Source organism: Pteropus alecto, unplaced genomic scaffold (assembly GCF_000325575.1).
Source record: "Pteropus alecto unplaced genomic scaffold, ASM32557v1 scaffold86, whole genome shotgun sequence".
Lineage (NCBI taxonomy): Eukaryota > Metazoa > Chordata > Mammalia > Chiroptera > Pteropodidae > Pteropus > Pteropus alecto.
The window spans coordinates 20,500,578-20,527,172 of record NW_006442109.1 but is presented as its reverse complement, the minus strand read 5'-3'; the positions used below and the strand labels follow the sequence as shown (position 1 = coordinate 20,527,172).

Below are 26,595 nucleotides of genomic sequence, written 5' to 3'. Positions count from 1 at the left end.
CATATAGGAAAAATGAAACTCAAACCATACCTAAAAATTATTCCACATGGGATTTTAGACCTAAATGTGGAAGACAAAAATAAAATGTCCACATTTTAGACCAGAGGTTCTTCACCTGAGGTCCTCTCACCCAAGGGGCTAGTGGATAGAATTCAAGACATAAAAGACATTTTTGATACATCAGCTGTATCCTCTCACGTCTTAGCATTTTAGTGTATCGGCTCCAACTGACAGCCATCTATACCTCTTTGCCTGGGGTTTTCTAAGAGTTGTTCACAAGTGCTGAGAATAACTGTCCAGCCCTTACCAGCCCTCATACAACGACTAACATGTGAAGAACATGTGAGAGAAACAACAGGTTGTGAGGAACACTGGCTCCCAGTTACCCAGAGACAAGCTTTTTAACCAACCACCTGCATGATAACATACCCTCACTAAACTCTTTCACTTCCTGGCCTTGAATCAAGTATATTCCTTTGTGATCGTTCCCCATGTTAATTACTTAATACTCAAATCCTTGCCTCAGGTCTACTTCTTGAGAAATCAAGACAACTAAGACCCAGAATTACCATTAATTTGAGTGGAGAACAATTACTTCTCTATTTTCATAACTGCTAATTGAAGGAAATGCTAAATTTCAGTTACAAATATAAGTAACAAAGCAAAGTATTCTTAGCAGCACGTGACTTTGTCTCTAAGAGAAATCACAAAATTTTTAATATCACATTACAGTCCTGCAGACATTTCAAAATAGTTTGTATATTCCTCACTACTTTGAAATTAGGAGTTATTACATAATTTACAAAACTATGCACAATTGCAGTCTTTCTGTCTGTAATGTTGTACAGTCTTCCTGTCTGTGATGTCATCAACTGTTTGAGTAACTACTTCTGTGCCTAGTAATTATTCAGCCATGAAACAGCTGAGTGCTCTACAACTAGAGATTAATTCAAAAGCCTTGGATGAATTCTGGTGTTCTTGGAAAACCTATCCTTCCCTTGTGAAGTATTATGGAAGTTTAAATTCCATATACAATAATACAATTACGCTTTAACTTGTGATTTTTAAATATCATTTTTAAATGTTATTTTTGTTACTAAATACATTAATTTAAAAGTATATTATGGCTATTATCACAAATTTTTAATATCTTGAAACTGTATTTTAATAACTGCATGGTATCGTTTTTACAAGTTCAAAACTATGCAAAACTAAACATATGATTTGAGAATTCATACATGTAACACTATAAAAAAAAGACAATGAAATAAAACATAAAATTCAGAATTCTAGTTGCTTGGGTGGGAGGGAAGGAGCAGATGCAAGCAGGAAGGTAAAAAAACCATTAGTTTTGTGTTGTCTCAAATTGAGTAATGAGGTCACATGTATTTGTTTAATTATCATATCTTATATGTAAGTTTTATATATATTATCTATTTTTAAAATATTTATAATTTTAAAAAAGAATATTCATATAAGAAAAAAACTCTTGAAAATTAAAAACGTGATAACAGGAAATAATTATCTCAGAATTTAAGCTGAAAAATCTTTCAGAAACTGAACAAAAATATAAAGAGATGAAAAAAAGTTTTTAAATAAAAAATAAAAAAGATGAAGAGATGGACAAGAGGAGAGAGAAAAAGAGTGAATTAGAGGATCAATACAGAAGGATCCATATCTGAATAAGGGGAGATCCAGAAAAAGAGAAAAGACAACATGAAAGAAAGGAAGTAACACAAAAATAATATAAAATAATCTCTCTGAACTGAGGGACATGAGCTTTCAGACTGAAGAAACCCACCAAATTACCTATACAAAAAAGTCTTTATCCCTTAGAGATACATCCTAATATATTTATATATGACTGACCCCATACCATTAGATCATCATGAAATTTCAGAACAGCAGGGAAAAGGGGAAGATTCTTAAAATCTCTATAAACTGGAGACAGGGACGGGGTTTTTAGACGGGGACGGGGGATGGGGGGCGGGGGAGGGGAGAATGGTCATAATGGCACTATACTTCTCAAATGGCAATACTGGAAGCTAGAAGGCAATAAAACCATTACTTAAAAAATTCTGAGGGAAAATTATTTTCAACCCAATTCTTTGCCCAGCCAAATCAAACATAAGAACAGAAGAAACACTTGTTCAGACTTTCAAGGCCTTGAAATGTTTTCTTCCTATTCATCTTTTCTAAGGATATCTCCATTAAACCAAGGAAAGAATATAAATGATGTTAAGAAACAGGGAATTTGACAAAGGAGATAAACAAAGCGCATCTCCTGAGGCAACTGTAAGAAAATCCCAAAATGATAGCTCTATTTTAGACTTAGAGAGCAACTAAGTCAGATTGGAGCAAAGAAAACACCCATCTCCAAGATACCTCCTATGTGGGACTGTGATGAGAGAAGATTCAAAACCTATCAGAGGTTTAAGGAATGAATCAGGTATATAGAAAACTAAGCAAATAATAAAATTATTAACTCCAAAGTATTCTGTGAAGAACATTTTACATATCAACAATGTGAACAATAAATACTGATTTATGCAAATATTATCAGATATCTACAACAGAAAGATAGGAGGAAGGGAAGTGAATATGTTTATGTGCTCATGTTTATGTGAATGTGTTTATGTGAATATGTTTATGAAGAGATAGGGTTGGGAACATCGGCTAGAGAACTAAAGCCTCAGCGCCCACAGAAGAAAGGCAAGAGATGATATACAGAAATAAAAGCAAAAAAAAAAAAAAATCAAGAAATGGGAGCATAAGCAAGTTATTTAGGAATATGGGAGGAAGTACCAGAATATGAAATCTCACAAATAACTGCCTCCGGGATACAGGACTTAAGAGCAGGAAGAATGAAGGGCTTCTTTTCACTGACTCTAGTGGTACTGTTTTACTTTTTAAATTATGGATGTATGCTATACTCTAAACATAAAAATTAATTTTAAAAAGCACAGACTTTTTTAAAAGGTCAAAGAATAATAATAAAAATAACTATTACTTTCCAATGCTTACTACCTAAGGGAAACATACCTGATCTTTTACAAATCTACCACTATTCCTCAGGTCACCTTTGCAGAGTAAGATTATCCCAATTTTACAGACGAAATAACTGAAAATGAGAATGAATAGAAGCATTAATTGTTTTGTTTCTTTTGTTAATGTTTTGTCTGGTCCTTTACCTTTCCAGCAGTAGCAAAATATTCACCATCAGGGGACCATTCCATCAAATGAACAGATACTGAGGTTCTAAACAAAACAAAAAAAAAAAAACAAGTTAAATAGTTAGCATTTTTAAAATCTGGAACACCTTATATAAAAATGGTCAAAATAAGATTTTTAACATCATCGGAACAAGACTGTTTTCACTTCCTTAAAAATACAAATTAATTAATTAAAACTAATCTGAAGTTCACTTTAGGAATCCAAAGAATGCAATTAACATGTATAAATGATATCTCCACTTACAAGTCTTGTCAACATCCTAAATATACTATGTTGAAAACTAAGCTCATCATCTTCCCTGGCTAACTGGTCCCCTTCACATCATCCATACTGTTACTAGTTCAGCCATCCTTCCACTTGCAAAAGTGGCTGGCAACTTTCATCACATCTTCTCCCTCTTCACATCACCATCCACATCTCTTCCATTAATGAGTAATTCCTACATGTGGACCCAAGTCCTGAGGTTATTACTATGAAAACGTTTTTATCTTTTCTGTAAACAATCAACTATAGCACAGACTGAAGGATATTATAAGTTTTGGTTAGAAAAAGTCTACTTTCTAGGCTTCTAAATGTAATGGTACGATGAAATAAAAAAAAAAAGATGACTATAAAAGGGAACATACTTTAGAAAGCATTTTTTAAAAATTAATGAACACAACAACAGAATTAGATACTAACTTGCACTGCCAGATGCATTTCCAATCATTTAAAACTAGAGGAATTTTATTATCAATTTCTTCCTCTTCTTCCAGAATGTCACCTCCTGGAGGAGCCCACAACTGAAGAGAATCAGTTGCTGTCAACAATCTGTTATCTGAAAATTAAAGAATGTTCTGATGAATGAGCAAGGATTATCTAGAGAAATATATATGTGGGTTTCTATACAGGTTTATAAATTACACTATTAAAAATGAGCAATATTGTCTAAGAAAGACATTTGGAATATATCTATTTAAAAGTTCTAAGGATCCACTAGACAAGAGAAAGTAGTTTTTTGGGGAAACTTGAAAACAAAAAGAAAACCCTAATGACAAAGAGCCTTTATGTATCAGGTAAATCTTTTTTAAAATAACAGAAAAGGTAGAATAAAAAAGAATACTACATGGAATATTCTCAGGATATAAGACATAACTAAAAAATTAATGTCTTTCTACTTAGAAGTGAATGTGAAAAGGAACAAAGGCATTATCATTAGAGGTTTCTAATCTTTCAAAATTAAACACAATTTCTGAAATACAAATAACAAAAAAAGACAGGTTTTATTTCTGATTCTTTCTCAATAAATGTAATTAAGAGTAAAATGCAGCACATGTTCACTAAGAAAACAAATCATCATTGTTCTTAAAATATTCACAGAATAGTAAATTCAGTACTATATGAAGTAGTATATACCAAGAAGAAAAAAGTATACTCGTTCACTAGCAAAAATAAAATATACTATTGATCATTTTCTTATTTTGGGAGATTGTATCACATTGTAATCATATATTTAAAACAAATATTTACTTTTCATAATTTCTTTTGATTTTATTTTTATTGTTTACACCTACAGCACCTGGTCTTCCTAGGTGGTCTCCCATCCAAGTACTAACCAGGCCTGACCCTGCTTAGCTTCCGAGATCAGATGGGATCGGACTTGTTCAGGGTAGCATGGCTGTAAACATTATTTTTCATAATTTCTAAATATAATCACTAAATACCTTGAGGGTCCCATGCTAAATTGTATGTCACGGAACTCAAAAAGAACTGCCCAGTTTTAAGCCACTGACACTTGAGTTGCTGAAACATAGAAAAAAGAAAAAGGTATTTTTAAAAATAATATCCACAAACACCACCATGTCATCGTTTTCTTCAACCTAAGACCTTATGATCTAAAACAAAGATATACATATTTCACTACTATTTTCAAAATACTATTTTTAAAAAAACTTCCAATAGTTCTACTTAACAATATCAGCTGCTTTCCATGCCTAAAGCCAAGCATGTTCTCTCAGGCTTTCTTCTACATCTACAAACACATTCTTATACTTAAGATATCCTTTCTTCTCTTCTCCACCTCCAAACTCTTATGCCTACCTACAGCAGATCTAGCTAAATCGTCACCTCTTTGTGAAGCCTTTCCTGACATCCTAGCAACACTCATAGCTCTTTTTACATTCTACCATTACAATACTGGTCACACTGAATTACTATTTCTTCATATGTCTGCCTCTCTTATTAAATTATAACTCTTCAAGGGTAGGAATTACATCTTCAGCTCTGTAATGGCTAGTACGCAGATAGTCAATAAATGTTTATGAAATAATAAATGAACCTTAGAAAGAAGTACAAATTATCATAATCCTATGGACTCGATGTCTAAAATAAAACTAGATATACCTCTCAAAAAGTCAACAAATTTGAATTATATAATATATAAAAATCCACAAACTTGACCTATATTATATTTGAATAATTTCTATCCTTTTTACTATTTTCATTCTAAAAGGTAAAAAGAAGATTTAAAATTTAAAAGTCAAACATCTTTGCCATGAAATACAGTATCTAAGTAAAAAGTTTAGATATTTCTTTGTAGGACATAAATATAAAATGACCTTATGATGAAAGTATACTGCAATGTAAAGCTGTTTGACCTTAGGTAAGTTGTACATTAACTGCTTGGCAAGCAATAATAATTTAATAAGTGGCGATTCCCTTTCTCTTTACAGTATTTTTAGAATGTTTAATAGTAAATAATTAAAGATTTCATGACTATCTAGAGACAGAATTTTAAAACATAACTGCAAACCTGAATTTCATTATCTAAAAATAATTTTATATTTTTTAATCAGGGAAAATTTTATTTTCCTACCACTGCTGAACAAACAATAGTCACAATAATATTTTAAATACTGTTCAACAGATCTATTAGAGTAATAATTAAATCATTCTTAAAACTAGAGATATCTATTATATTCTTTCCTTTAGTACTTATCAGAGTGCAATCTGTGGACCAACTACATAGCAGAAATTTTGGGAGTGAGGCCTGGAATCTGAATTTTTAATAAGTACTAAAGCTTAAGCACTCTAAAATTTGATATCCACTTCATAATACTATCATAGGGAAAAGATTAATAATTTAATTTGCATTTTTTTGGAAATACAAAAAGAAATTCAAATACATACATTCAATGAAACATCAAAACCACTTATTTTAATACATTTAAGAATATACTTTAAAAAAAATTCTGGTAAATATAAACTCTTGGCATCAGATTTCACATGGGCAGTTTTGATTATCTGTGAGGATAGTGGAGTTATAATGCATGTAGTAATTTTTAAAGGGGTTAGTAATTCCAAACAAATGGGATTTTCTGAATATTATGTGAGATAAAATAAAATACAGCACCCAAAATGAACCTGAATGGTTCTGAAAGTGATGTTAGACCACTTAGCTGGTAAGTGAATTTACCTAAGCTCCTAACTCCTTCATTCAACAAATATTTAAGAGACTATTATGTTCCAGACAGGTTCTTAGTACTTGGGATGCATCAGTGAACAAAAGAAACAAAGCCTCCTACTCTTGTGGAGCTTACGTTCTAAATAGTAAACAATAAATAACTATTATAGAAAAAAGTTAAAACTACAAGGATAGAGAGGTTATAATAAAGGTGGTAGAAACAAGTGACAATTTTTAATTAAGGGTGATAAAGGTAGACCCCACTGAGACGGTATTATTGAGCAAAAACTTAAGGATTTGCATGAGCAGGCCATGTAGAGAAAGAACTTTCCAGACAAGAGAACAATCAATGCAAAGGCCCTAAGATAGGAAGGTAACTGTTCTAAGAACAGTAAAAATTGCAAGTGTGGCTAGAGTGACAGCAGAGAGGATGAAAATAGATGAGCTTTCTGGCTTTGAATCTGAGGGAAATATGGAGCTATTAGAGAAATTTAAGCAGAGAAGTGTCATGATCTGCTCTGCTGAGGAAAGAGAAGGGGGAAGGGGATTGAAAACAGATATTAGAAACTAGCCTAGTAATCTAGACAAGAAATAATAGTTCAACTAGGGTAGATTCCCAATCGACAAGGTAAATCTCAATTAGCAATATTCTAGAAAACTGAGTTTCTAAAAGGCCTAGGGATATATTCCTAGTGAACATAAAAGATTTTACCAGAAAGCATCAAACTAACTTCATACTGATATTCCAGACCACCTTCAGCATCAGCTCCTAAGGAGCTCTTCATTGCTATCAAGTGGACTGTAAACTTAATTCTGAAAGTTTTCTAGCATCTTGTAATACTTACACAATTTCTCTTATGAGAATTTATGCCCAAGGGCTCAAAGATACAAACAGCATTACCATATGAAGTTGCAATCTAAAAAGGAATAAACAATGCATTAATATTTAGGAAAAGAAAAAATAAAAATAACCTACTCTTCACAATAATGTATAAATTAATTATATGATACAATTCCAACACAGTATTCATGGTTTATTCCCTTCCATAAACATAGCTAGAAAAGTACTGGACTTAAGACTCTCTTCTCTGTTATCAAAAATTCAGCAGGCTTTATTTTACATATCAAATACAAGGTTGACCTATTCAAAGAAATCATCATTTTCTGTAAGAATTTTTTTCTTAATACAGAAATAACTATTAGCACAGACACATTTCAATGGGATATTTGTCAGAAACTATAATCTAGTGAATATAAAACACATGAAAGGCCATTTCCCAGTTCATCCCCCTCTTGGCAAGAGGGAATCAACTAGAGGGAACAGACCAAAAACCTTCCTGACACCTCTGGACCTATTGGTTAACCTATGAAAATAAATTAGGTACATATTCTTTTATGGCCAGCCAAAAAAGGTCTACTGTGGCTTCAAGGTACCCTTCATGCCAATTAGTGATTTTAACTGTTACTTAATATCTAACATTCTTTCCAAGAAAAAGCTTTCAATCCACAATGGTAGGGTGGAAGCTACTTAAAATGCCTGGCTAAAGTGGTACTTAGGCAAAAAGTGTTATAAATGATCACATTCTGCATGTCAATGAATGAGTGAATCATTATAACTAGCTAACAAAAGGTCATAAATACGGAAGTTATCACCACAAGGACGAGGAAGAGTTGGGGGGATAAAAGAAATAAAAGAGAATGGAAATAAAAGACAATATATTAAAGATGTCACTATTTTGCCTTCTTTACCTTTGGTCAGGTAAGGAAAAGTAGAAACACGGTTATGAACACCAAGGCCTTATATATTAAAAAAAAAACCTAGAGAATTTTATTGTGATTATCACCAGCATATAAATATTAAAATTCATCTCTGACAACTATCTCTGGGCAGGTTTAAAGCTACCTTACTTGGCCTAAGAAGATAAACAATGAAAAATTAATGACTCTCTCGGTGTTCTCTAAAAAGCAAGCAATGCTTAAGAAAAAACAATGGGGGAAAAAAATCGAAAAAGCAAGAAACGAGTATCAGAAAACACCAAGAAACTCAGTGTTTCAATACTAGGTCAATTATATCACTGGATTGCCATATTATAGTGTATTTATACAAATATTAAAGCTCGATACAAGCGGCAGGCCTGGTAGGACAGTAGAAATGGTATAATAATAATTTATCATTTGGCATAAAGTTGCATGATTACTATTTATCACCATGAATATTCTGATTTAATATATCCTTGATAAAATGTTATTGCTCAATAAAGAACAATTTCTTGAACATGAAGACTGTTTAAGTTATTACAGGAAAAAATCTCATTTTCATATTCTTTTAGAGCCATTCAATTCTGCCACACAATATTGCCCTCACTGAATTGCTAGAGCATATAGCAAATATGCCATATTTACCTTACATATAACCAAAACTTGATGTACACTATGCTTGAAATTTTGGGTGAGGGGTACACATCATGAAATTTAAACTATTTCAAAATTAACCCTCCCTCTGTTTTAAAGTCTGAAGAAATGAATTTTAAGATTCTTTATTCAACAAACTTTCATTAATTAACAGAAATTTTACAAAGCACCTGTTAAATGACAAATATATTAGACACTAACAACTTGCTAGATTTCTTGATAAAAATTTGAGGTTATTATAATTTGGGGGAGAGATAAGGGGTGCTAGGTAGAGAAGATAAAAGTTTACTTCCCTGCTACTGGCTTAATAGCTGCTAGAATTATCAACTGGCAGAACATAAGTACCCACAGGATTTTGAGCCTATAGCTTCACTCACTCTTATCAACAAACATCTAAGCAAAGTATATAAACAAGACATTTTAGGCAAGCCCTGTATAAAAGGATAAGAATATTCTGAGATTGTTAACTATATTAAAAGATGACATTTAATAAAGTAATTAAATCCCTTACTCTTCCATGTTGGTTAGAACATTCCACACAGCTGACTTGGATGTTTCCATGCTTAGCACCAGGAATGATCTGCACACATTCAAAGTCACTTGCCAAAATAACAATATCACAGCCTGATCCATATGCCTAAAAAGAAAAGTTTTATAATATGTGAGAATTATTTTGAATTATTACATAATAGTTTATCTTAGTTTGTTACCATTATTATGTATACTTTGAGACTTTTACAAAAGTAGTTAATGCAAGATATTAAAATATCAATTTCCAAGTAAGGATATTAAAAGTCACATAAAACAAATGGGGTAATGACACCCCATGCATTATCATTCAACTACTTCTACTAACAGAAAAAGGGTTCTTTCAGTTCTTAAACACTACAGCCTCTATCCTGCAGGTCATAAATCATTCTATTTAGAGTTTCTCTCCAAAGCTCATCTCAGTAAACCCTAAAGAATAAAACCTCCATCTGAAAATAATAAGGCACTGAAGGCTACAATTGTGTTCTGAGAGTTCAAACCAGGCTTGAGAAAGATCAAGATAGAAATCAGATTCATTTTCCAACACAATTCCGCATGGCTTAAGGAGCTAGTTAAATAGACATGAACCCCTGAGACAGAATTACACGCACTAAGGCAAAGACTAAACTTAAACCCATTAACTGCCTAAGTGAATCCATAAGGCAGCCTGCCTTCCCTCTCCCCTCAACCTCACCACGCATGAGGGACAGAGGAAACCAATCAAAAATGGTTTCACAAAAAAAGATTAAATAAAAAATAAACTGATTTATATAAAATGTTGGCAAATATACGGTCTGGAAAATAAAATACAATACAAAATTAAGTTCCTGGAAAATTTCCCTGTACGACATAATTATAATGAGTAAAACCACATATTCTTCCTATTGCCACACTTCTCGGTGTATGCTATTCCTGTTTTGCAACTTTGTGAATTTTATGATGACATAAGGGGCAGAGGGTGGGGACATTTTTCTTTTTCTTCCAAAATCTCCTGATGAGTAAATATTTTAAACCTAAGAACCTAATTCTTAAATGAAAAAAAACTATTAAAAGCAACATAAATATAAAATTTATGAGACAGTATTTTTCTCACCGTTTCTATACCCTTAAGCAATATGGTCATGTCCTACAAAATACAGATATCCAACAGCCAGGGCTGACATGTCAGGTAACCTAAGTCAGTAACCTATGCCCTGAAGAGGTCCACACATGGCTGCTAATGAAAGAGGAAAATGAAGATAAAGGCCAGATAGGAAGACAAAACACTACTTCTCCTAGTTACTAAAACCCCCGGTGTTGCCAAAATCCTGCTGTAACTACTATAAACCATTTCAATTCATATATTTACAAATACCAAAAAGCTCACCAAAAGAAAAACAAAGAATTTTAAGCAAAGGAAATATGGGAAAAAATCACTCACAGAAGAAAATAACCCTTCATACTCTTATACACAAGGCAGATTTACTATAGCATACATTCAAAAAAGCTGAACTGAAAAGGAATACTGAGTACAGGCAGAAGAAATGTTTGTATCACCATGCTAATCTTTAACATTACATTATTAAAATAACCTCACCCTGACCCCCAAACAACATTTCACAATTTCCAAAGGGCTTTATAGAATCACCTAAGCAAAGTAGTTTTATGAAAAGAGCATAGACTATCTAGTTTAGAATTACAGATGCAAGGTTTTCAATTGTAGTTCTAACTGTGTGATCTTAAACAAGTTACTTATGCTCTCTGAGCATTTCCTTATGGTAAAAAGGAAAAAATACTACTTATTAGAATAATTGTGAAAACTGAAATAGAAAATCTATTTGCATAGTGCTTAGCAAGCATCATTCATTTAAGAAACAAAACAGTGCACGATATCCCAAGCCCGGGCTAGAGACTGGAAATACAAAGCCACAAAATGGGGTTCCAGTGAGTCTAATGTGAAGATGACCAAGTAAATCACCAATCGCAACTAAATAACAAACTGCCATTACAGAGATATCCACAAAATACCAGCAGAAGACAGAAGGTTCCCAATAGATGTTATATTACACCCTCTTAATCTTTGCAACAAACCTAGAAGGCAGATATGATCATTATCAGTGTATAAAGATTCAAGTTCATTAATTTGCCCAGTATACAGTTAGTAAGTGGAAGATGTTAACACTCAGGTTCTTACAATTCTTACGTTCCTTCTCCTGACATTACATGTCAAATGAAATAAAATATTCCAGATAATTATTAGTACACTTGCTTCTCTAAAGATGAGCCAACCCTAGCAACTGCTACTATAGACAGATAGGCTCTTACTGCTCAGTCATTAAAAAGGATATTTACTCTTCCCTAAATATTCATAATTGCCAGATTGTTTCCAGAAGATGTGTACCATACTCCTTACTTGTAGGGAATCTTGCCATTTTTCTGATCTTGCAATAGTTCTCAAATCTGGCTGCATCAAAATCACTTAGGGAACTTGTTAAACATACAGACTGCTTAATCCCACCCCAAACTTACTAAATCAGAATCTTCATGGATAAAAGAATTTGGCAAATATCTATAAAAATTTAAATACAATATACCCTTTGATCAAATAAGTCCCTATTGTACTCTATAAGTGTACTTACAAAAGTTTGCCAAAATTTACACAGAACGGTATTCACTGCCTCATTATTTACAGCAGCAAAAACTGAAGATAATCATACTACCCATCAGTAGGGGAGTGGTTATATAAATTACCAACTATCCATAAAGTGGGATACTATGCAGCTACTAAAAGTTTTGAAACCAATGGTCTAAAATGGTCTCAAATCTCTTATCAAACTAGTAATTACCATCATAATCAAATAATTATGTCTGGGACTAGTTTCCTATGTAACCACACCAGGCAATGCCTGCCATTTTATATAATACCCATTGTCACACTAGAACAAAACCCCCTAAACTACTATACACTAAGAGCTTACAAAAGTACAGAGGAAGAATTTTAGTATTCTTTACCTTTCTCTAGAGTCTAAGGCACAATAACCCAAGTGTGGAAGAATACAGGATTCATTATCAGTCAGTACGTAATCACATGCATTCTGTAACTGAAGGCTCACAAGATTTTAATGATTTATATAAACGTGTGATTAATGTCTGTCTGGTCCCCACTACAATGAAAGGTCCATTAAATCAAGGACCATGCCCTTGTTTACCATTATAGTCTCAGCACCTAGCACATAAGCAGCCCTCAATAAATATCTGTATAACAAATAACTGATTCCAAATCTTCGTATTACAAATAACAGATTCTAAATCTTCCTAATGTCTGGCTCCAGAAGCCTAAGGACCTGGAAACTTGGTCAAAGAACAAAGAGTTTGGATAGCTGACATAACCTAATAATTTGGCCAAGTCTATGACAATAGCTATACAAAGAGAGAGATTTGGGCTGATTTTCCAGTCTAACAATATCATGGATTTAGAATACCTACCAGAAAGGAATCTACCAAATCTTCCTTAATAATTTACCATTTACTGAATACTTATTATGTTCAGGCAGTCTGCTACAGTCTTTATGCACACTGTGTGATCATAGGCCCCCTTTTAAAGATGGAGAAACTGTGGCAAGGAGAGGATAAGTAATTTGCGTAATTCATGAGAGTGCGGATTCACTTGTTTCATAATAAAGCCCCCGAGCTTTCCATTGCATCACCCCACTTCTACTCCTTACAATAAGATATCTTATTAGTCCTAGAAAGTCCATGTTCATCTTTGTAATCCCAAGTAATTTACCACAGCACCTAGACCAGAGTAAAGGTTTGTACAAAATCTGTAATTACTCAAGAGATTATCACTGTCTCAATTTTAAATCAAAAGCAATTTTGCTCCATCCTTCTTTTTCAGAAGACAGTTTTAACAGAGGAAGAATTTATAGGGCAGGAGTAAAAAGGTATTCACTGAGACTACAAGCAAATACTAAAATGGCTCCAGAGAGTATGGGATGTGGACTCCTTTGTATTAGGTAAATATCTCTGACTTAGCTGAATATAAACTAACTACTCCATATTTGGGAGACAGGATCATAATAGGGAAGCAGAAAAAAAAGAGTACCAAGCCTTTTCTGGAGCAAGTGGAATTCCTTAACCAGATTCTTACTAGAAAAGCCTACTGGGTAACAGGTATTGTACCATGCACTCTAAATTCCTAGTCTTTCCTTCAAGACTGCAATAATCTTAGCAGTTATTAATCCCACTATGAGGAAATAGCAGTTTGTATGATTTAATCAAAGTCATAAGGTAAATACATGCTGGGATGCAAATTCAGGTCTCCTTACACTGTTTTAGTCTCTTAAACAATGACCAACTTCTATCGTTTTGTTTTCTATTGCTCAAATTTTTGTTCTTATTGGTTAATTACATAAATTCTTTAAATTCTTCATTTCTGCTGTGATCTTTGCTCTATAAACAAACAAAAAGCTGAGAAGACAGGGTTAACTGGTTGATGGTTACTTGGTTGTACCAAGTTATCTTCAGACAACACTCTTACGAGGCCAATTGTGGCCTATGAAAAACAATATAACCAAGAAAACAAAGCACAGATTAACAAAAATTTTCCAAAACATCCTTTCCCTCTCTTCATTTTAGTCACCTGATTAAAATTTTAACCACTTATGCTCTCAGAATTAAAAATTAACTTCTAAAATGGACAAATAGTTTCCCTATGGAATAGGTCCCTTATGAAGCTAGAATTTTCATATATCACTTATCCATTAAGGCCATCTACAAGATACATAAATCATTTCAAATGTTTAATTTTAATGTTTTTAGTAACAAGATTTTCTTTTTTATAGAGAAAATAACACATACACTAAATTTTAAAAAATAGGACAATTAAGTCACCTTCTTAGCCTTGACCACCTGTCCTCATTCTCAAAGAGCAGTCATGTAATAGCTTCTTTTGAACCCTTCCTGAAATGTTTAATGTATACAGAAGTATAACTACATATTTTTTTAAATAAAGGGATTATGCTACACACAATTTTGCAAATTTTTTCCATTTAATTAAAAACATATCTTAAAAACATTCCATTAGCAAAGAAGGAATTACCTCATTCTTCTTAATTGTTGCAGAATATTCCATTTTCTGGCTTTGCCATAATTAATTTAGGTTGTTTCCAGTCTTTCACTACTGCAAAAAATGCTTCACTAAACACCTATGGATAAAATATTATTATGCATACATGTGCCGAGTATACTCAAAGGATAAATTTTAAGACATAATTTGTTGGGTCAGTGACTAAAATTGAGTAACAATTGCAAACTGGCCTCCAAAAAGATCATATCCCCCAAGTGTATAAAAGTACCTGTTTCTCTACTTCCTCACTAACTCGTGTCATTATCAAATGTTTTAATGTTTTCAATCTAACAAAATCTGGCAGTTCCCCAGTGTTTTAATTTGTATTTTTTTCTCATTTTAAAATTTCATTTTATTATTAGTTTCAAGGGGTGAAGGGTTAAAGAAGTAGTTAAAGAAGTAGTAAAGGGTTAAACTAGTAGTTATTTTGTATGTTTACTAGGAGGAATGTTCAGCACCTTTTCATATATTTATCAGTCATTTATATTTATTTCTCTGTCGGCTGACTATCCAAGTTATTAGTCTATTTTTTAACTGGGTCGTTAATCTTATAAAAACTCTTTATAGAACGCACCCTTTGTCATGTATAGCTAACAAGCTTTCTGTAAGTTTCTACACCAAAAGTCAAAACCTTACCATTATCAACTACTGCCTACCACCACCACCTCCGAAAATAAATAAGCTTCCTATCATTCACATATAAGTCTGCACTACAGTTAGAAAAGGGAGTGGGTAGTATTTGAATAAGAAGCTCTGCTTTCCACATGACTAAGAACATACTTTACTGATATGATTCAATCATTTTAATGGCCTAAAGTCCATTCAAGAATGCTGAATGAGTGCTCGCTTTGGCAGCATATATGCTTAAATGATACAGAGAAGATGGCTCTGTGCAAGGATAAAAAAAAAAAAGAGAATGCTGAACGAGCAAAGTAAATATATGAGAAACTAAATAGTATGAAAGAAGCTTAGAGCAAAAAAAATAACCTAAGTCAACAGGTGGAGCAATGTTGGAAATAATCTAATAAGGACTACTTATGTGGTAACCAAGGGTACTAGTCCTTTTACAAACAACTCACATCAGAAAACGAAAAGGTAACAGACTCCTTATGAGTAGCACTAGAAAAAAGCAAAGCTGCGAGTGGTATGCTAAGTGAAACATTAAGACAAAACTTACTGACATGTAAAAAAAAAATCTACGGCCAGAGACAACAGAAGAAAATTTAAGAAATATTACAAGTGTTCATGATTAAGCAGTAACAGACAAAATGATTTTTAATTTCTTCCTAACAACTCCAAAGGAGCAACTGATCTGAAAAAAACGTAGAACTTTCTTTAAAATTAAAACTTTGAATGTAAAAAAAGAGCTATTTTTAGCATTAGTCAAAGACTAATAATTTTAACAATACACTAACAAGATGGAGCTTTAACAAACTTCTAAATACTAAGATAAAAAGAAACACAGACACCTGCAGTCCAAACTAAGCCTATTACTATACCCCTGAACAAAACATGGTTTTTTAAATTTACTGATGCTAGTAACATCTGAAAAGAAAATGAGACCTTGAAAAGAGAACTATGCATTAATTAATTTGCTCTAATTAACCATTACAAAACCAGTTCTATCTCCAGCTGGCCTGCATTCTCATTAAAAGGTAGGTCTCAAAGTAGAAACTAAAAATCAACTCTTATAAATAAATAACTATTTTATGTCATGCTAGGAATAAACCATTCAAAGTATTATCAAAACTTTCCAATGGAAATCATAGTAATACTGGTAAAAATAAGCCCCATGGACTGGCTAGTATGTATAAAAACCTAGCGTCGTCGCCTTTTAGCTTCTAATTTGTTCTATAAAGCTTAGAGTATATGACAATTTGCCTCATACAGAATAATGAAGTTAAAATGTTACTTTTTAAAATGGCTACTTTAAAGAAACTGAATAACATTTTTTGAACATTAAATTATTAGAAACAGAATAAGTGACCCAATATTTTGTTTCTTAGCTCATTTTTAATATATATTACATTTGAAAGAATTTTAAAGTTAATAGCATATTATGTAATATGTAGCAATATTAATATGTAATGTTTATGAAAATTTCCAATTATTTCTTAACTACTGGACATTTCCAGAAAATTGCTAACTTAAATGTTGATATTTTGAGGGAGATGGTCCTGATAGTGTTCAAAAATATATTTCCCAAATAATATAAACTATTCAATTATAATTAAACTTCCAATACCTTCGATGATGAAAAGAGTACATTCCTGAGAATCTAGAGGTGCTAACACTGACTGTAACTATAGGCAAAACATACTCTCTCTACAGATGTTTCCTTCATCAATCCAATGAAAGGTTGTGACTAGATCACTTCTGAGATCCCTTTCAACTTTTAAGCTGTAATTCTGTTAAGTATACACAAATTTGTTTCAAAAGGTTTTGATAAAAAGATTAAATGATCTAATGTTTTACAAAGAGCCCAGCTAAGCGTTTTTTATCTTGTGACTCTTTAGCCCTTACAGCTGACAGGAGCTGAGGATGGTCCAGAGTAATGACCAATGTTCAAATAGCTGAAAAAGATGTGCTATGCCAATCAAAGTCCACTCTGGGGAATTTAAACCAAAAGAATCAGAGTTAGCAGAAAGAGCTGAAAAGTCATACATATTCAGGGATAAGGCTGCCATTGAGAACCATAGAAAATATGAAACTGAAAACATCAGTTTGAGAAGTAAATAGTCAGGTATCCAAAAACAAGAAGAACCCAGGAGAAACAAGTATATAAAATCCCTAAGAAAATGCTATCTTGATTCTACCGGCTTTTTTTTTTCTTTAAACGCCTACAGCACCTGGTATTCCTAGATGGTCTCCCATCCAAGTACTAACCTCTACCAGCTTTTTAGTTCCAATCACTGTGAAGTCCAACTGCCCTTCCTTGATGGTTCATCATGTATCCTGAAATACATGATGTTTTTAATTTCAGTTAATCTGTTCCTTGCCCTGACTCAAATCAAAGCTGATAGAAAGAAGGGAGGTATTCACAGCAGGGCTTCAGAGAAAAATTCAGAATTGGCCATGATATTAAAGTAGGGATGCTAGGATAGAAAGTGAGCAAAAGAGGATGTATAAAAGAGATAGTTACTAAAGCAGTCATCTGTGATCCCTGGGACCCAGAATACCTACCTTGAGAGAGTAAATCTGGAGCACTGGATAGCCAAATATACTTTTTTCAGCCTTAAATAAAAAATAATAAAAAGCAAAGAGCAAGAATATGGTGTGCCTGTCACTCATACACTACTGAGTATAAAACCACATGGCTTTTCTGTAAAACAATTTGATGGTATGAATTAAGAGACTATAAAGAGGTTTAAGTCTATTGATTCATTAAGTCTATTTCTAGGACTCTATCCCAAGAAAACATTCATACATTCAAACAAACATCACGACTAGTACTAAAATGTTTATTGCAGCATTATTTAAAGTAATAAAGAAGGGAACCACCTAAACATCCCATCCTAGGAAAATTATGCTTTATCATGTCAAATGAATTGTCCATCTTACTCAAAGACCTTTCTGGGAAAAACTGCCCAACCTACAGTCTTTCTAAAAGAGCAGCCTTGCCAGACCATATGACCAACATCCACTACAGACAACTGACTGGTAATAGATTAGGAAAAAACATTTAGAATGCTGCAGAAAAAGATAAAAATGAAATACAGAAGGTATCAGACATAGAAATAAAGTGAGATGGTCTAATATGTGTTTAATATACAGTCATGCACCGCTTAAGGACAGGGATACGTTCTGAGAAATGCATCGTTAGATGGTTTCATCATTATGCAAACATAGACTGCACTCACACAAATCTAGATGGTATAGCCTACTACATACACACCTAAGCTATATGATATAGCCTATTGCTCCTACGCTAAAAGCCTGCATAAAACTCTAGATGAATTCAAGCACAAGAGAAACTGATGCAATCAAGAGACATCGTAAACACAAGATGAGGTTGCTGCTAGAGTAAGACATACTGTTTACAGTAAACACTTTTTTTATAAGTAGAAAGAGTACATTTTAAAGTAACAATACATAATAAATACCCAAACTAGTAACATAGTTATTATCATTATCAAGTATTATGTACTGTACATAATTGTATGTGCTATACTTTTATACAACTGGCAGCACAGGTTTGTTTACACCAGCATCAGCACAAACACGTTACACTATAAAGTTAGGATGGCTACGACACCACTAGACAACAGGAATTTTTCAGCTCCATTATAATCTATGAGGCCACCTGTATAGATGCAGTCCATCGATGACCAAAATGTCATTATGCAGTGCATAAATGTATTAGTCTCATGAGGTCAATGGGACAGAGGCAATATTTAAAGCGATATTAGCTGAAACTTTCCGGTTTGAATACATTAATTCAGATTAAAAGATCTCAAAAGTCTAAAATAAGACTGAAAATAGAATATGCATACCTAGACACAACATAGTAAACCTCCAAAAAGCAAAGAAAAAAGTCTTAAAAGCAGTTAGAGAAAAAATACAACTTTAAAGAAGCAATAGGCTGGGAGCTGACTGCTCAACAGAATCAATGGAGGCCAGAAAACAAGGACTGATACTATCAAGGTGCTGAAAAGAAAATACTACCATTCTTGACCTAGTGAAAATCTCTTTTAAGAATAAAAAAAAATAAAGACATTTTCAGACAAACAAAAGATGACATCACAACACCAACAAAACCACACCAAAGAAAATTCTAAAAGTTCTCCAGGAAGAAAGAAAAAGACCCCAAATGGAATGTGAGAGATGTAGGAGTAAATGAAGAGCAAAGTGAATATGTAGGTAAATCTAAGTAAGCATTGACTTTGTAAAATAATAATAATGTCTTACAGGGCTTATAAATAAATATAAACAGACATCATGGAAGGATAGATTATAAGCAGGAACAGGGTAAAAACCGATGCAAAGGGTTCTTATATTGTCTAGAAAGAACATAAATCCTCATCAGACTTTGGTTAAGTCACATGGTAACTTAAGAATGCACGCTATAAATTCTAGGGTAGAAACAGAGCTTTAGGACTACTAGTAGGAAAAAACTAAAATGAAAAAGAATACTTACATCAAAAGATGCAAAGGAGAAAAAAGGGAGCAAAGAACAAAGGGGACAAATAGGAAGACAGTGGATTTAAATACAAACAAGATGATAATTACATTAAATGTTAGTGACTTAAAAGTTCTAGTTAACACAAAAATTGTCAGGTTAGATTTAAAAACTGGACTATGGGATATTTAAGAGACAAACATCTGAAACATAATTATTATAGAGAGAAGTTGACAGAAAAAGGGTGGAAAAAGATAAACTTCAAAAATGCTAATCAAAAAAAAGCTGACAGCTATATTTATATCAGGTAAGGCAGAGTACAGAAAGCATTAAAAAAAAAAAAAGAATTACTTCACAATGATAAACAGGTCAAATCACCAGGAAGATCCAATCATTTTAAATTTGTAAGCACAAATAATTAAAGCAAAAATTAACAAATCTATAAGACAGGTGTAAATTCATACTCAGTAATTTAATTAGCAATAATCATACCTCGGATAAACCTCATTGGCCACTGCACAAAGCTTACACTCAATATGTTAACACATCTCTCCGTAAGAGACTAAATAAACAGACAGAAAAGCAGTAAAGTTTTAGAAGGTTTAAACATGATTAACAAATGACCTAAATGATATATGTAGAATATTGTATGGAACAACTGCAGAGCACACATTTCTTTAAGCACACATTAATCATTTATAAAAATTGATCAACTAAAATTTCAACAACCTTAAAAGGACTGAAAGTATATGTTGTATGTTGTTTGGATACAATACAGCTTTGCTAGAATTTCATAAGCAGATTTTAAATAGAAATTTCACATATATTTGGAAATTTAGAAACATACTTCTAAACTGTGAGTTACTGATTTAAAAAATAGCTTTGTGGTATGCAGATATAGTAGTAGGTCCTAAGAATATAAAACTTACATTCATAAAGCATTTACAGAAAGAAAGACTAGAATGAGCCAAGCATTTAACTCAACAAGCTGGGGTAAGCGCAAAATTGATCCAAATAATATAGAAAGGAAAAAATAAATTAAGAATAAGAGTTAATGAAATAGAAAATAAATATATAAGATAGAGAACTAGTAAAGTTAGAAGTAGGTTATTTTAAAACATTAATAAAGTTAATAAAACACCACTGAAGAAAATAAGGCACAAATAACAAATGGTAGTAATGAGAAAAGCAACACAACAAATGCTGCAGACCTTAAAAAGATAGTAAGAGGTTGCTGTGAACAATTTCAGACTAATAAATTCAAAAATCTACACAAAAGAATAAATTCTTAGAAAAATAACGACCAAAAGTCATTAAAGGAAAAAGTACAAATAAACAAATCTCTCTTCCCTGAGATTCTCAAATCAATAATTTAAGCCTGTCCCATGAGGCCTCAGTCCAATTTACCAAAATGTTAAGAGGGGTAATCTCTGGATTGTACCATAAACAGAGGATTTTATCTTTCCTCTCCATTTTTCAAATTATCTACAAGAGCGTATGCTACTTTTAAACTTTAAGGGAGAAAAAAAGGAATGGGAGCCTTAAGTTCTAGTCTTAATTCTGCCACAGGTCTAGCTGCGTGACTTTGATTAAATCCTTTAATTCCTAGATATAAAATTTTTACTAGATCCAAATTGTATAACATTCCATTTCATGCACCCATTTAACACAAAGATAGATATTAATCCTATCACTTCAAAAAAACAAATTATCTACTTTGGTAGATGACCCCTAATTTATCTTACAGCGTATAACAACAAACACCATGTTCCCTTGTACAACAGTGCACATTTAATAGCTGGTTTACCTTAAGGGAAATGGAAACTTTCCTTTTCACTTTCCTTTTTACTTTCTGCACTTCAACACTGTTCGAATTATGAATTTTTTTAGAATGCGGATATTACATTAACAATCTTTAAAACAAAAAATGAGTTCTTTAAGGTTTTTGTTTTCTTTTTGTTTTAATGGCCAAATTGAGCTTTTGATTATATCTATATAAAATTTTTCCAGCATAAAATTATGATAGCCATGTTTGAATGCTCCATATGTCTATGTATTGGCACATTCTTAAAATTACTTTCTCAAAAGAATCTTGCTTCTATCCAAGAATAACCCTTTGGGTGAGTTCAGTTTACCAACAAGTAGGGCAGCCTCCTCATCACATCTACGTCAGGCTCCTCAATTTTCAATTCCAGGCCCAACTCAGCTGTTAAAACATGTAACTCTTAAAATGCAGAATCACTACCCTCCAGGTATTAGGTTAATCTCCAATTTTTTATGTATTAAAGTCTTTCAAACCAATAATTAAGGAAAATTTGAGAACTGCTCGACAGGCAGAGAGTGTGTCAATTCCTCTCAGTAGATAAATATACTACATCCTTGGATATAACCAGACCAAGACAACTTTATATCTGGATTGTATTAACCAGCTCTCTGCCCCCATGCCATAAAATTCATTTATCTAAATATGGATTAATGCCACTGACCTATATCAAGAGGTATTATAAAAAACAGCCTTATAAAAGTGGTCACTATGTTTACCATAAGAATGCTGTATATTACATTAAGTACCCTTTACATTTATTAATTCATTGGGTATCTTTTTGTACCCAAGAAATTTTTGTTATAGATGCTAATGAAACAGCAGTAAAGGCCCCTGAAGGCATGTGGGTCTTTTTCCTGAGTGAGAAAAAAGAAGTTACTTGAAAGTTTTCAGCAAGGGACTAACAAGATCTGATTTATACAGTCATGAATCATATAACGTTTCAGTCAACAACAGACCGAATCTATGACAGTGGTCCTATAAGGTCATAATGGAACTGAAAACTTCCTATTGCCTACTGACATTGTAGCTATAGTTTTAAAGTAATAACTCAACGCATTACGCACATGTTTGTGGTGATGCTGGTATAAATAAACCTACTGCGCTGCCAGTCCTATAAAAGTACAGTACATACAATTATGTACAGTATATACTGTTACTAGTTTATGTATTTACTATAATATATATCATTAGACTATACTTTCTACTTATAAAAAAATTTATTTTGGTGTAAAACAGTATGCCAGTATGCTGACAGCAGTCTCATATATATTGTTCACCCCACCTCTTGACTGCATCATTTTCTTTTGTGCTTGATTTATTCTCCTGTTATTTTATACAGAAATGTACTGTAGAGATTTGTAGGAGCAATAGGCTATGCCATGTAGCCTAGGTGTGTAGTAGGCTATACCACATAGGTTTGTGTAAGTGCGCTCTATGCTCACACAATGACAAAAATTACAAATGACACTTTTCTCAGAATGTGTCCTTGTCATTAACAGCACGTGACTATATTTTAACAGGATCGTTCTGGCTACTATGTTGAGAATAAACTGAAGGAGGATAAAACGAAAGGCAGACAAGGCAAGGAGACCTGTAAAGAGCCTACTGCCATAATCCTGAAATGAGATGATGGTGTTTTGGACCAAGGTGGTAGCAGTACAGATAGATGATGAGAACTGGCCAGGTTCTCGATGCGTTTTGAAGATATGGCCAAAAGAATCTGCCAGTACTAGATACGGGGTATAAATAAAAGTGAAAGGTTCCAAGGAAACTGAAAAAAAAAAATGAAGTAGCCATTTACTGATTTAGGAAAGGCTGGAGGAGGAAAATGTTATGAGGATAGGACTCTGAGGCAGCTAGATATTAGATACTCAAGACGGAGATGTCAAACAAACAGCTGGATACAGAAATCTGGAATCAGGCTGAGAAGGAGCAGTTAAGGGAAGTAGAGGAAAATTAGGAGCTACATGAAAAAAATATTTCAATAAAGAAGAAAAAGCAATTTTACACGAGAGAAAAGGAGAAATTGATACAGCAATGCCCTTGAGTAGATAAGAGGGGATGGGAACTAGGGTATTAATCAGGGTTTCTCACACCTTCAACAGTATTTACGCTTGGGATTGAATAACCTCACTGTGGGGGTCTGTCCTGTGCACTGTAGGACATTTACCTGGATCTCTGGCCTCTCCCCACTAGATGCCAGTCCTCCCTGCTAACCCAATCACAACAAAAAATGTCTCCAGACATTGCCAAATGTCCCCTAGTGGTTTAAAACCACTGGTATAAATGGAAAAACTGACCTTGCTGGGAACACGATTCATTCACATAAAAAGAATGATGGAAGATGCTATGGGTAGAGTACATAATAACTTGAATATCTTCTAATTAGATCCTCCTAAGTACAGACACAGTCAAGACCAGACGACATGTAAGGAAGCTGCTAGCATATCACAAAAACAAAGTCATTACTCCTAAGAAAATGCTGGCATTTTGCCATATAAGCTAACAGTATCTTTGAACTGAGTCCAAGCCAAAACTTTCATGTCTTTTTTCCCATTCATCTATGCCTCTTTGCATAATGCCCATGTGGTCTCAGGTTTCCAGGGTTTCTCCTAAAATCACAGCATGAAAATATCATGACTTAGTACGAATTAAATTGAATATTATTATTCCTGAGAGGGCTCAATTTTTAGAGGAAGTGGCCTGCCTGAAAGGAACGTTTCTCCAGTAACGATATAAAAAGATATTATTTACGGCTTTCAAATCATCCCACCAATTATCATATAGTACAGTGTTTAAAGGAATCTTGATCTATTTACTGGCCCCTTCATACCTACTAACTTCTCTATCAGAGGGATAACAAGATAACCATCATATTCTTTAGGTATTTACGATGGGGGTAGGGGAGAGGGTTAAAGGGGCCCTTAGAAATCATAAAACGAGAAAGTTTAAGAATAAAAAGGTAGGCAATTGATTTCACAGATACACATCAAGTCCCAGGGTTACATGAGCTATCTCTAAGAGGAAGAAAATACAGTCTTACCACCTGTGTAAGTTGCACCTGCTTCCTCAATAATAGGTCCTATCCTGTTACAGCATGAATTAGGGGTCCAGAGCAAAAATATAGTGCAAAAGGATTCTACAAACTCAAAAAGATTGAAAACTCAAAAGCTTCTATTAAAATATTTGGCTATCAAACTTGTTTTTAAACATAACTCACAAGCTAGAAAAGCCATACTAAATCTGAATTACAGATACTCTTTATTATTATCTCTTTTAAATACTGCTTTGCTTTCTATTATAGACGAAAACTAAATTGATCAGGAATGACTTGTTTTTCCACTGTGCCACTGTGGTTATAACCTAACATCCTGTGCTCTTTTCGATTATTAAATACTGAGACTCCGATTTGTTTTAAAAATTTCCCAAGATCCATTAAGACACTAATTATAATTTCTAAAGTCATCTTTCAAATACCCTAAATCCTAAGATCAGAAAGTAAAGGAGTAAATATATTTAGGGAGTAGAGAACCTGAACACCATTACACTAGTCCCCTCTCCCATTCCATTCTGCCTGTGACAGTCCCAAGCAAACTACCAGCAACCAGATGCAGAGGATACAATCATAAACAAGAGCCTCCTTTTGGACTGTGAGCTCAAAGATCCACTATTTCATAAATGCCCTGTATGGCTTATCTCCTAAGCCAGAAAGTGAGCCTCCCTGACTGTAAAGTATGACCAACAAGTGGAAGGGAAATAATAATCCAGATCTATAACTTCATTACAAGTACTTTGTTACTAGTCTATTTTCTCTTTTGTTTCTTGGAAATCTAAAGAAGCCAATACAATGCTCATGTAAGGTCTGAATACTTAAAGAGAACCTAACTTAAGAATCTCAATTTACAGATGAAAAACCTAAGAGTTTAAGTGATTTAGCCAAGGTCATATAAATTGTTGGTCTCTGACCTCCCTTTCCTGGGGTGGCATTATTCGGGACTGTACCAGAGTCTCTGGGTACCTTGCTACTAGGAATCTTCTCACTATAACTAGGAATATGAATTAACAATCTACACAAGAACATAAGAAAGAACTTCTATAACCTCATATACACCTACAGGTTGACACTAAACACAAACCAACAAACTCTGAAAGATATCAATTTTAAAAAAACAAGCTATTCTCCAAAGAACAATTTCTTTTAGAAAATAAGTCCATCCTAAATCCTTGACTTCTGTCTTCCCCTTTATTCTCAGCACAGGCTGTCAATAAGTAATGATTTGTTACACTATTGATAACCAGCGTGTAAAGAAGCATTTTTCTATGAACTCTCCAATTCCTCTGGCCAAAAGTGATCTATTATTCCTCCTGAATTCCCACCGGAATTTCAATGCCTCACAATATCACACAGCTGGCCTGCTAAGGTTAAGGAAATGCCTTAACTCTCCTAGAAGATTACTAGGTTCCTACATTCATTTAATAAATTCCCTGAAATCAGGACCATGTTTTTTTGTTCCTTTTTTTTAAACCTCCAGAGCCTGGCATACCTATGTGTTCGACAAACACTTGCTAAATGCATAAACAGGCTGATCATTTTCAAAGTTTGGTGTTGCCATAACTCTAGGACTGTAATGTTATTATACTACGGTAGAATTAAAATAGATCTAAATGCCAGAAGAAGTTCATATAGCATTATCTTCTAACTTTTAAATTAATTTTTTTTCATGTATTACTAGCCTGGTGACTTTAAGAAAAAAAACAAAACCAACTACAAAAGTCAAGAAATGTCAGAATACAGATATATTTTCCTAAAAGCTATGGGTAATGTTTGCAAATTATATTTTTCAACATTCTAAGAGTGTTTGCTATTTAATAAAGAAGTCCTGTTTTCCTCAGGTTAGCACTGGCTTTGAACTACCGGAGCTGCAAGA

The 26,595-nt window shown here is 33.3% G+C and overlaps 1 protein-coding gene and 1 non-coding gene across 2 annotated transcripts in view; both read right to left on the bottom strand.

The window, feature by feature from the left end:
- Positions 1 to 26,595, bottom strand: part of DMXL2 (Dmx like 2) — a 109,179-nt gene that overhangs the window by 79,150 nt on the left and 3,434 nt on the right. Inside the window, 5 exon segments of the mRNA XM_025038842.1 lie at positions 3,192 to 3,258; positions 3,916 to 4,051; positions 4,938 to 5,016; positions 7,522 to 7,593; positions 9,600 to 9,725. Coding sequence (XP_024894610.1) covers positions 3,192 to 3,258; positions 3,916 to 4,051; positions 4,938 to 5,016; positions 7,522 to 7,593; positions 9,600 to 9,725 — 480 coding nt within the window.
- LOC112469749 lies at positions 4,781 to 4,899 on the bottom strand. Its single transcript, XR_003042727.1, has one exon. It is a non-coding gene; the product is annotated as a 5S ribosomal RNA (ribosomal RNA).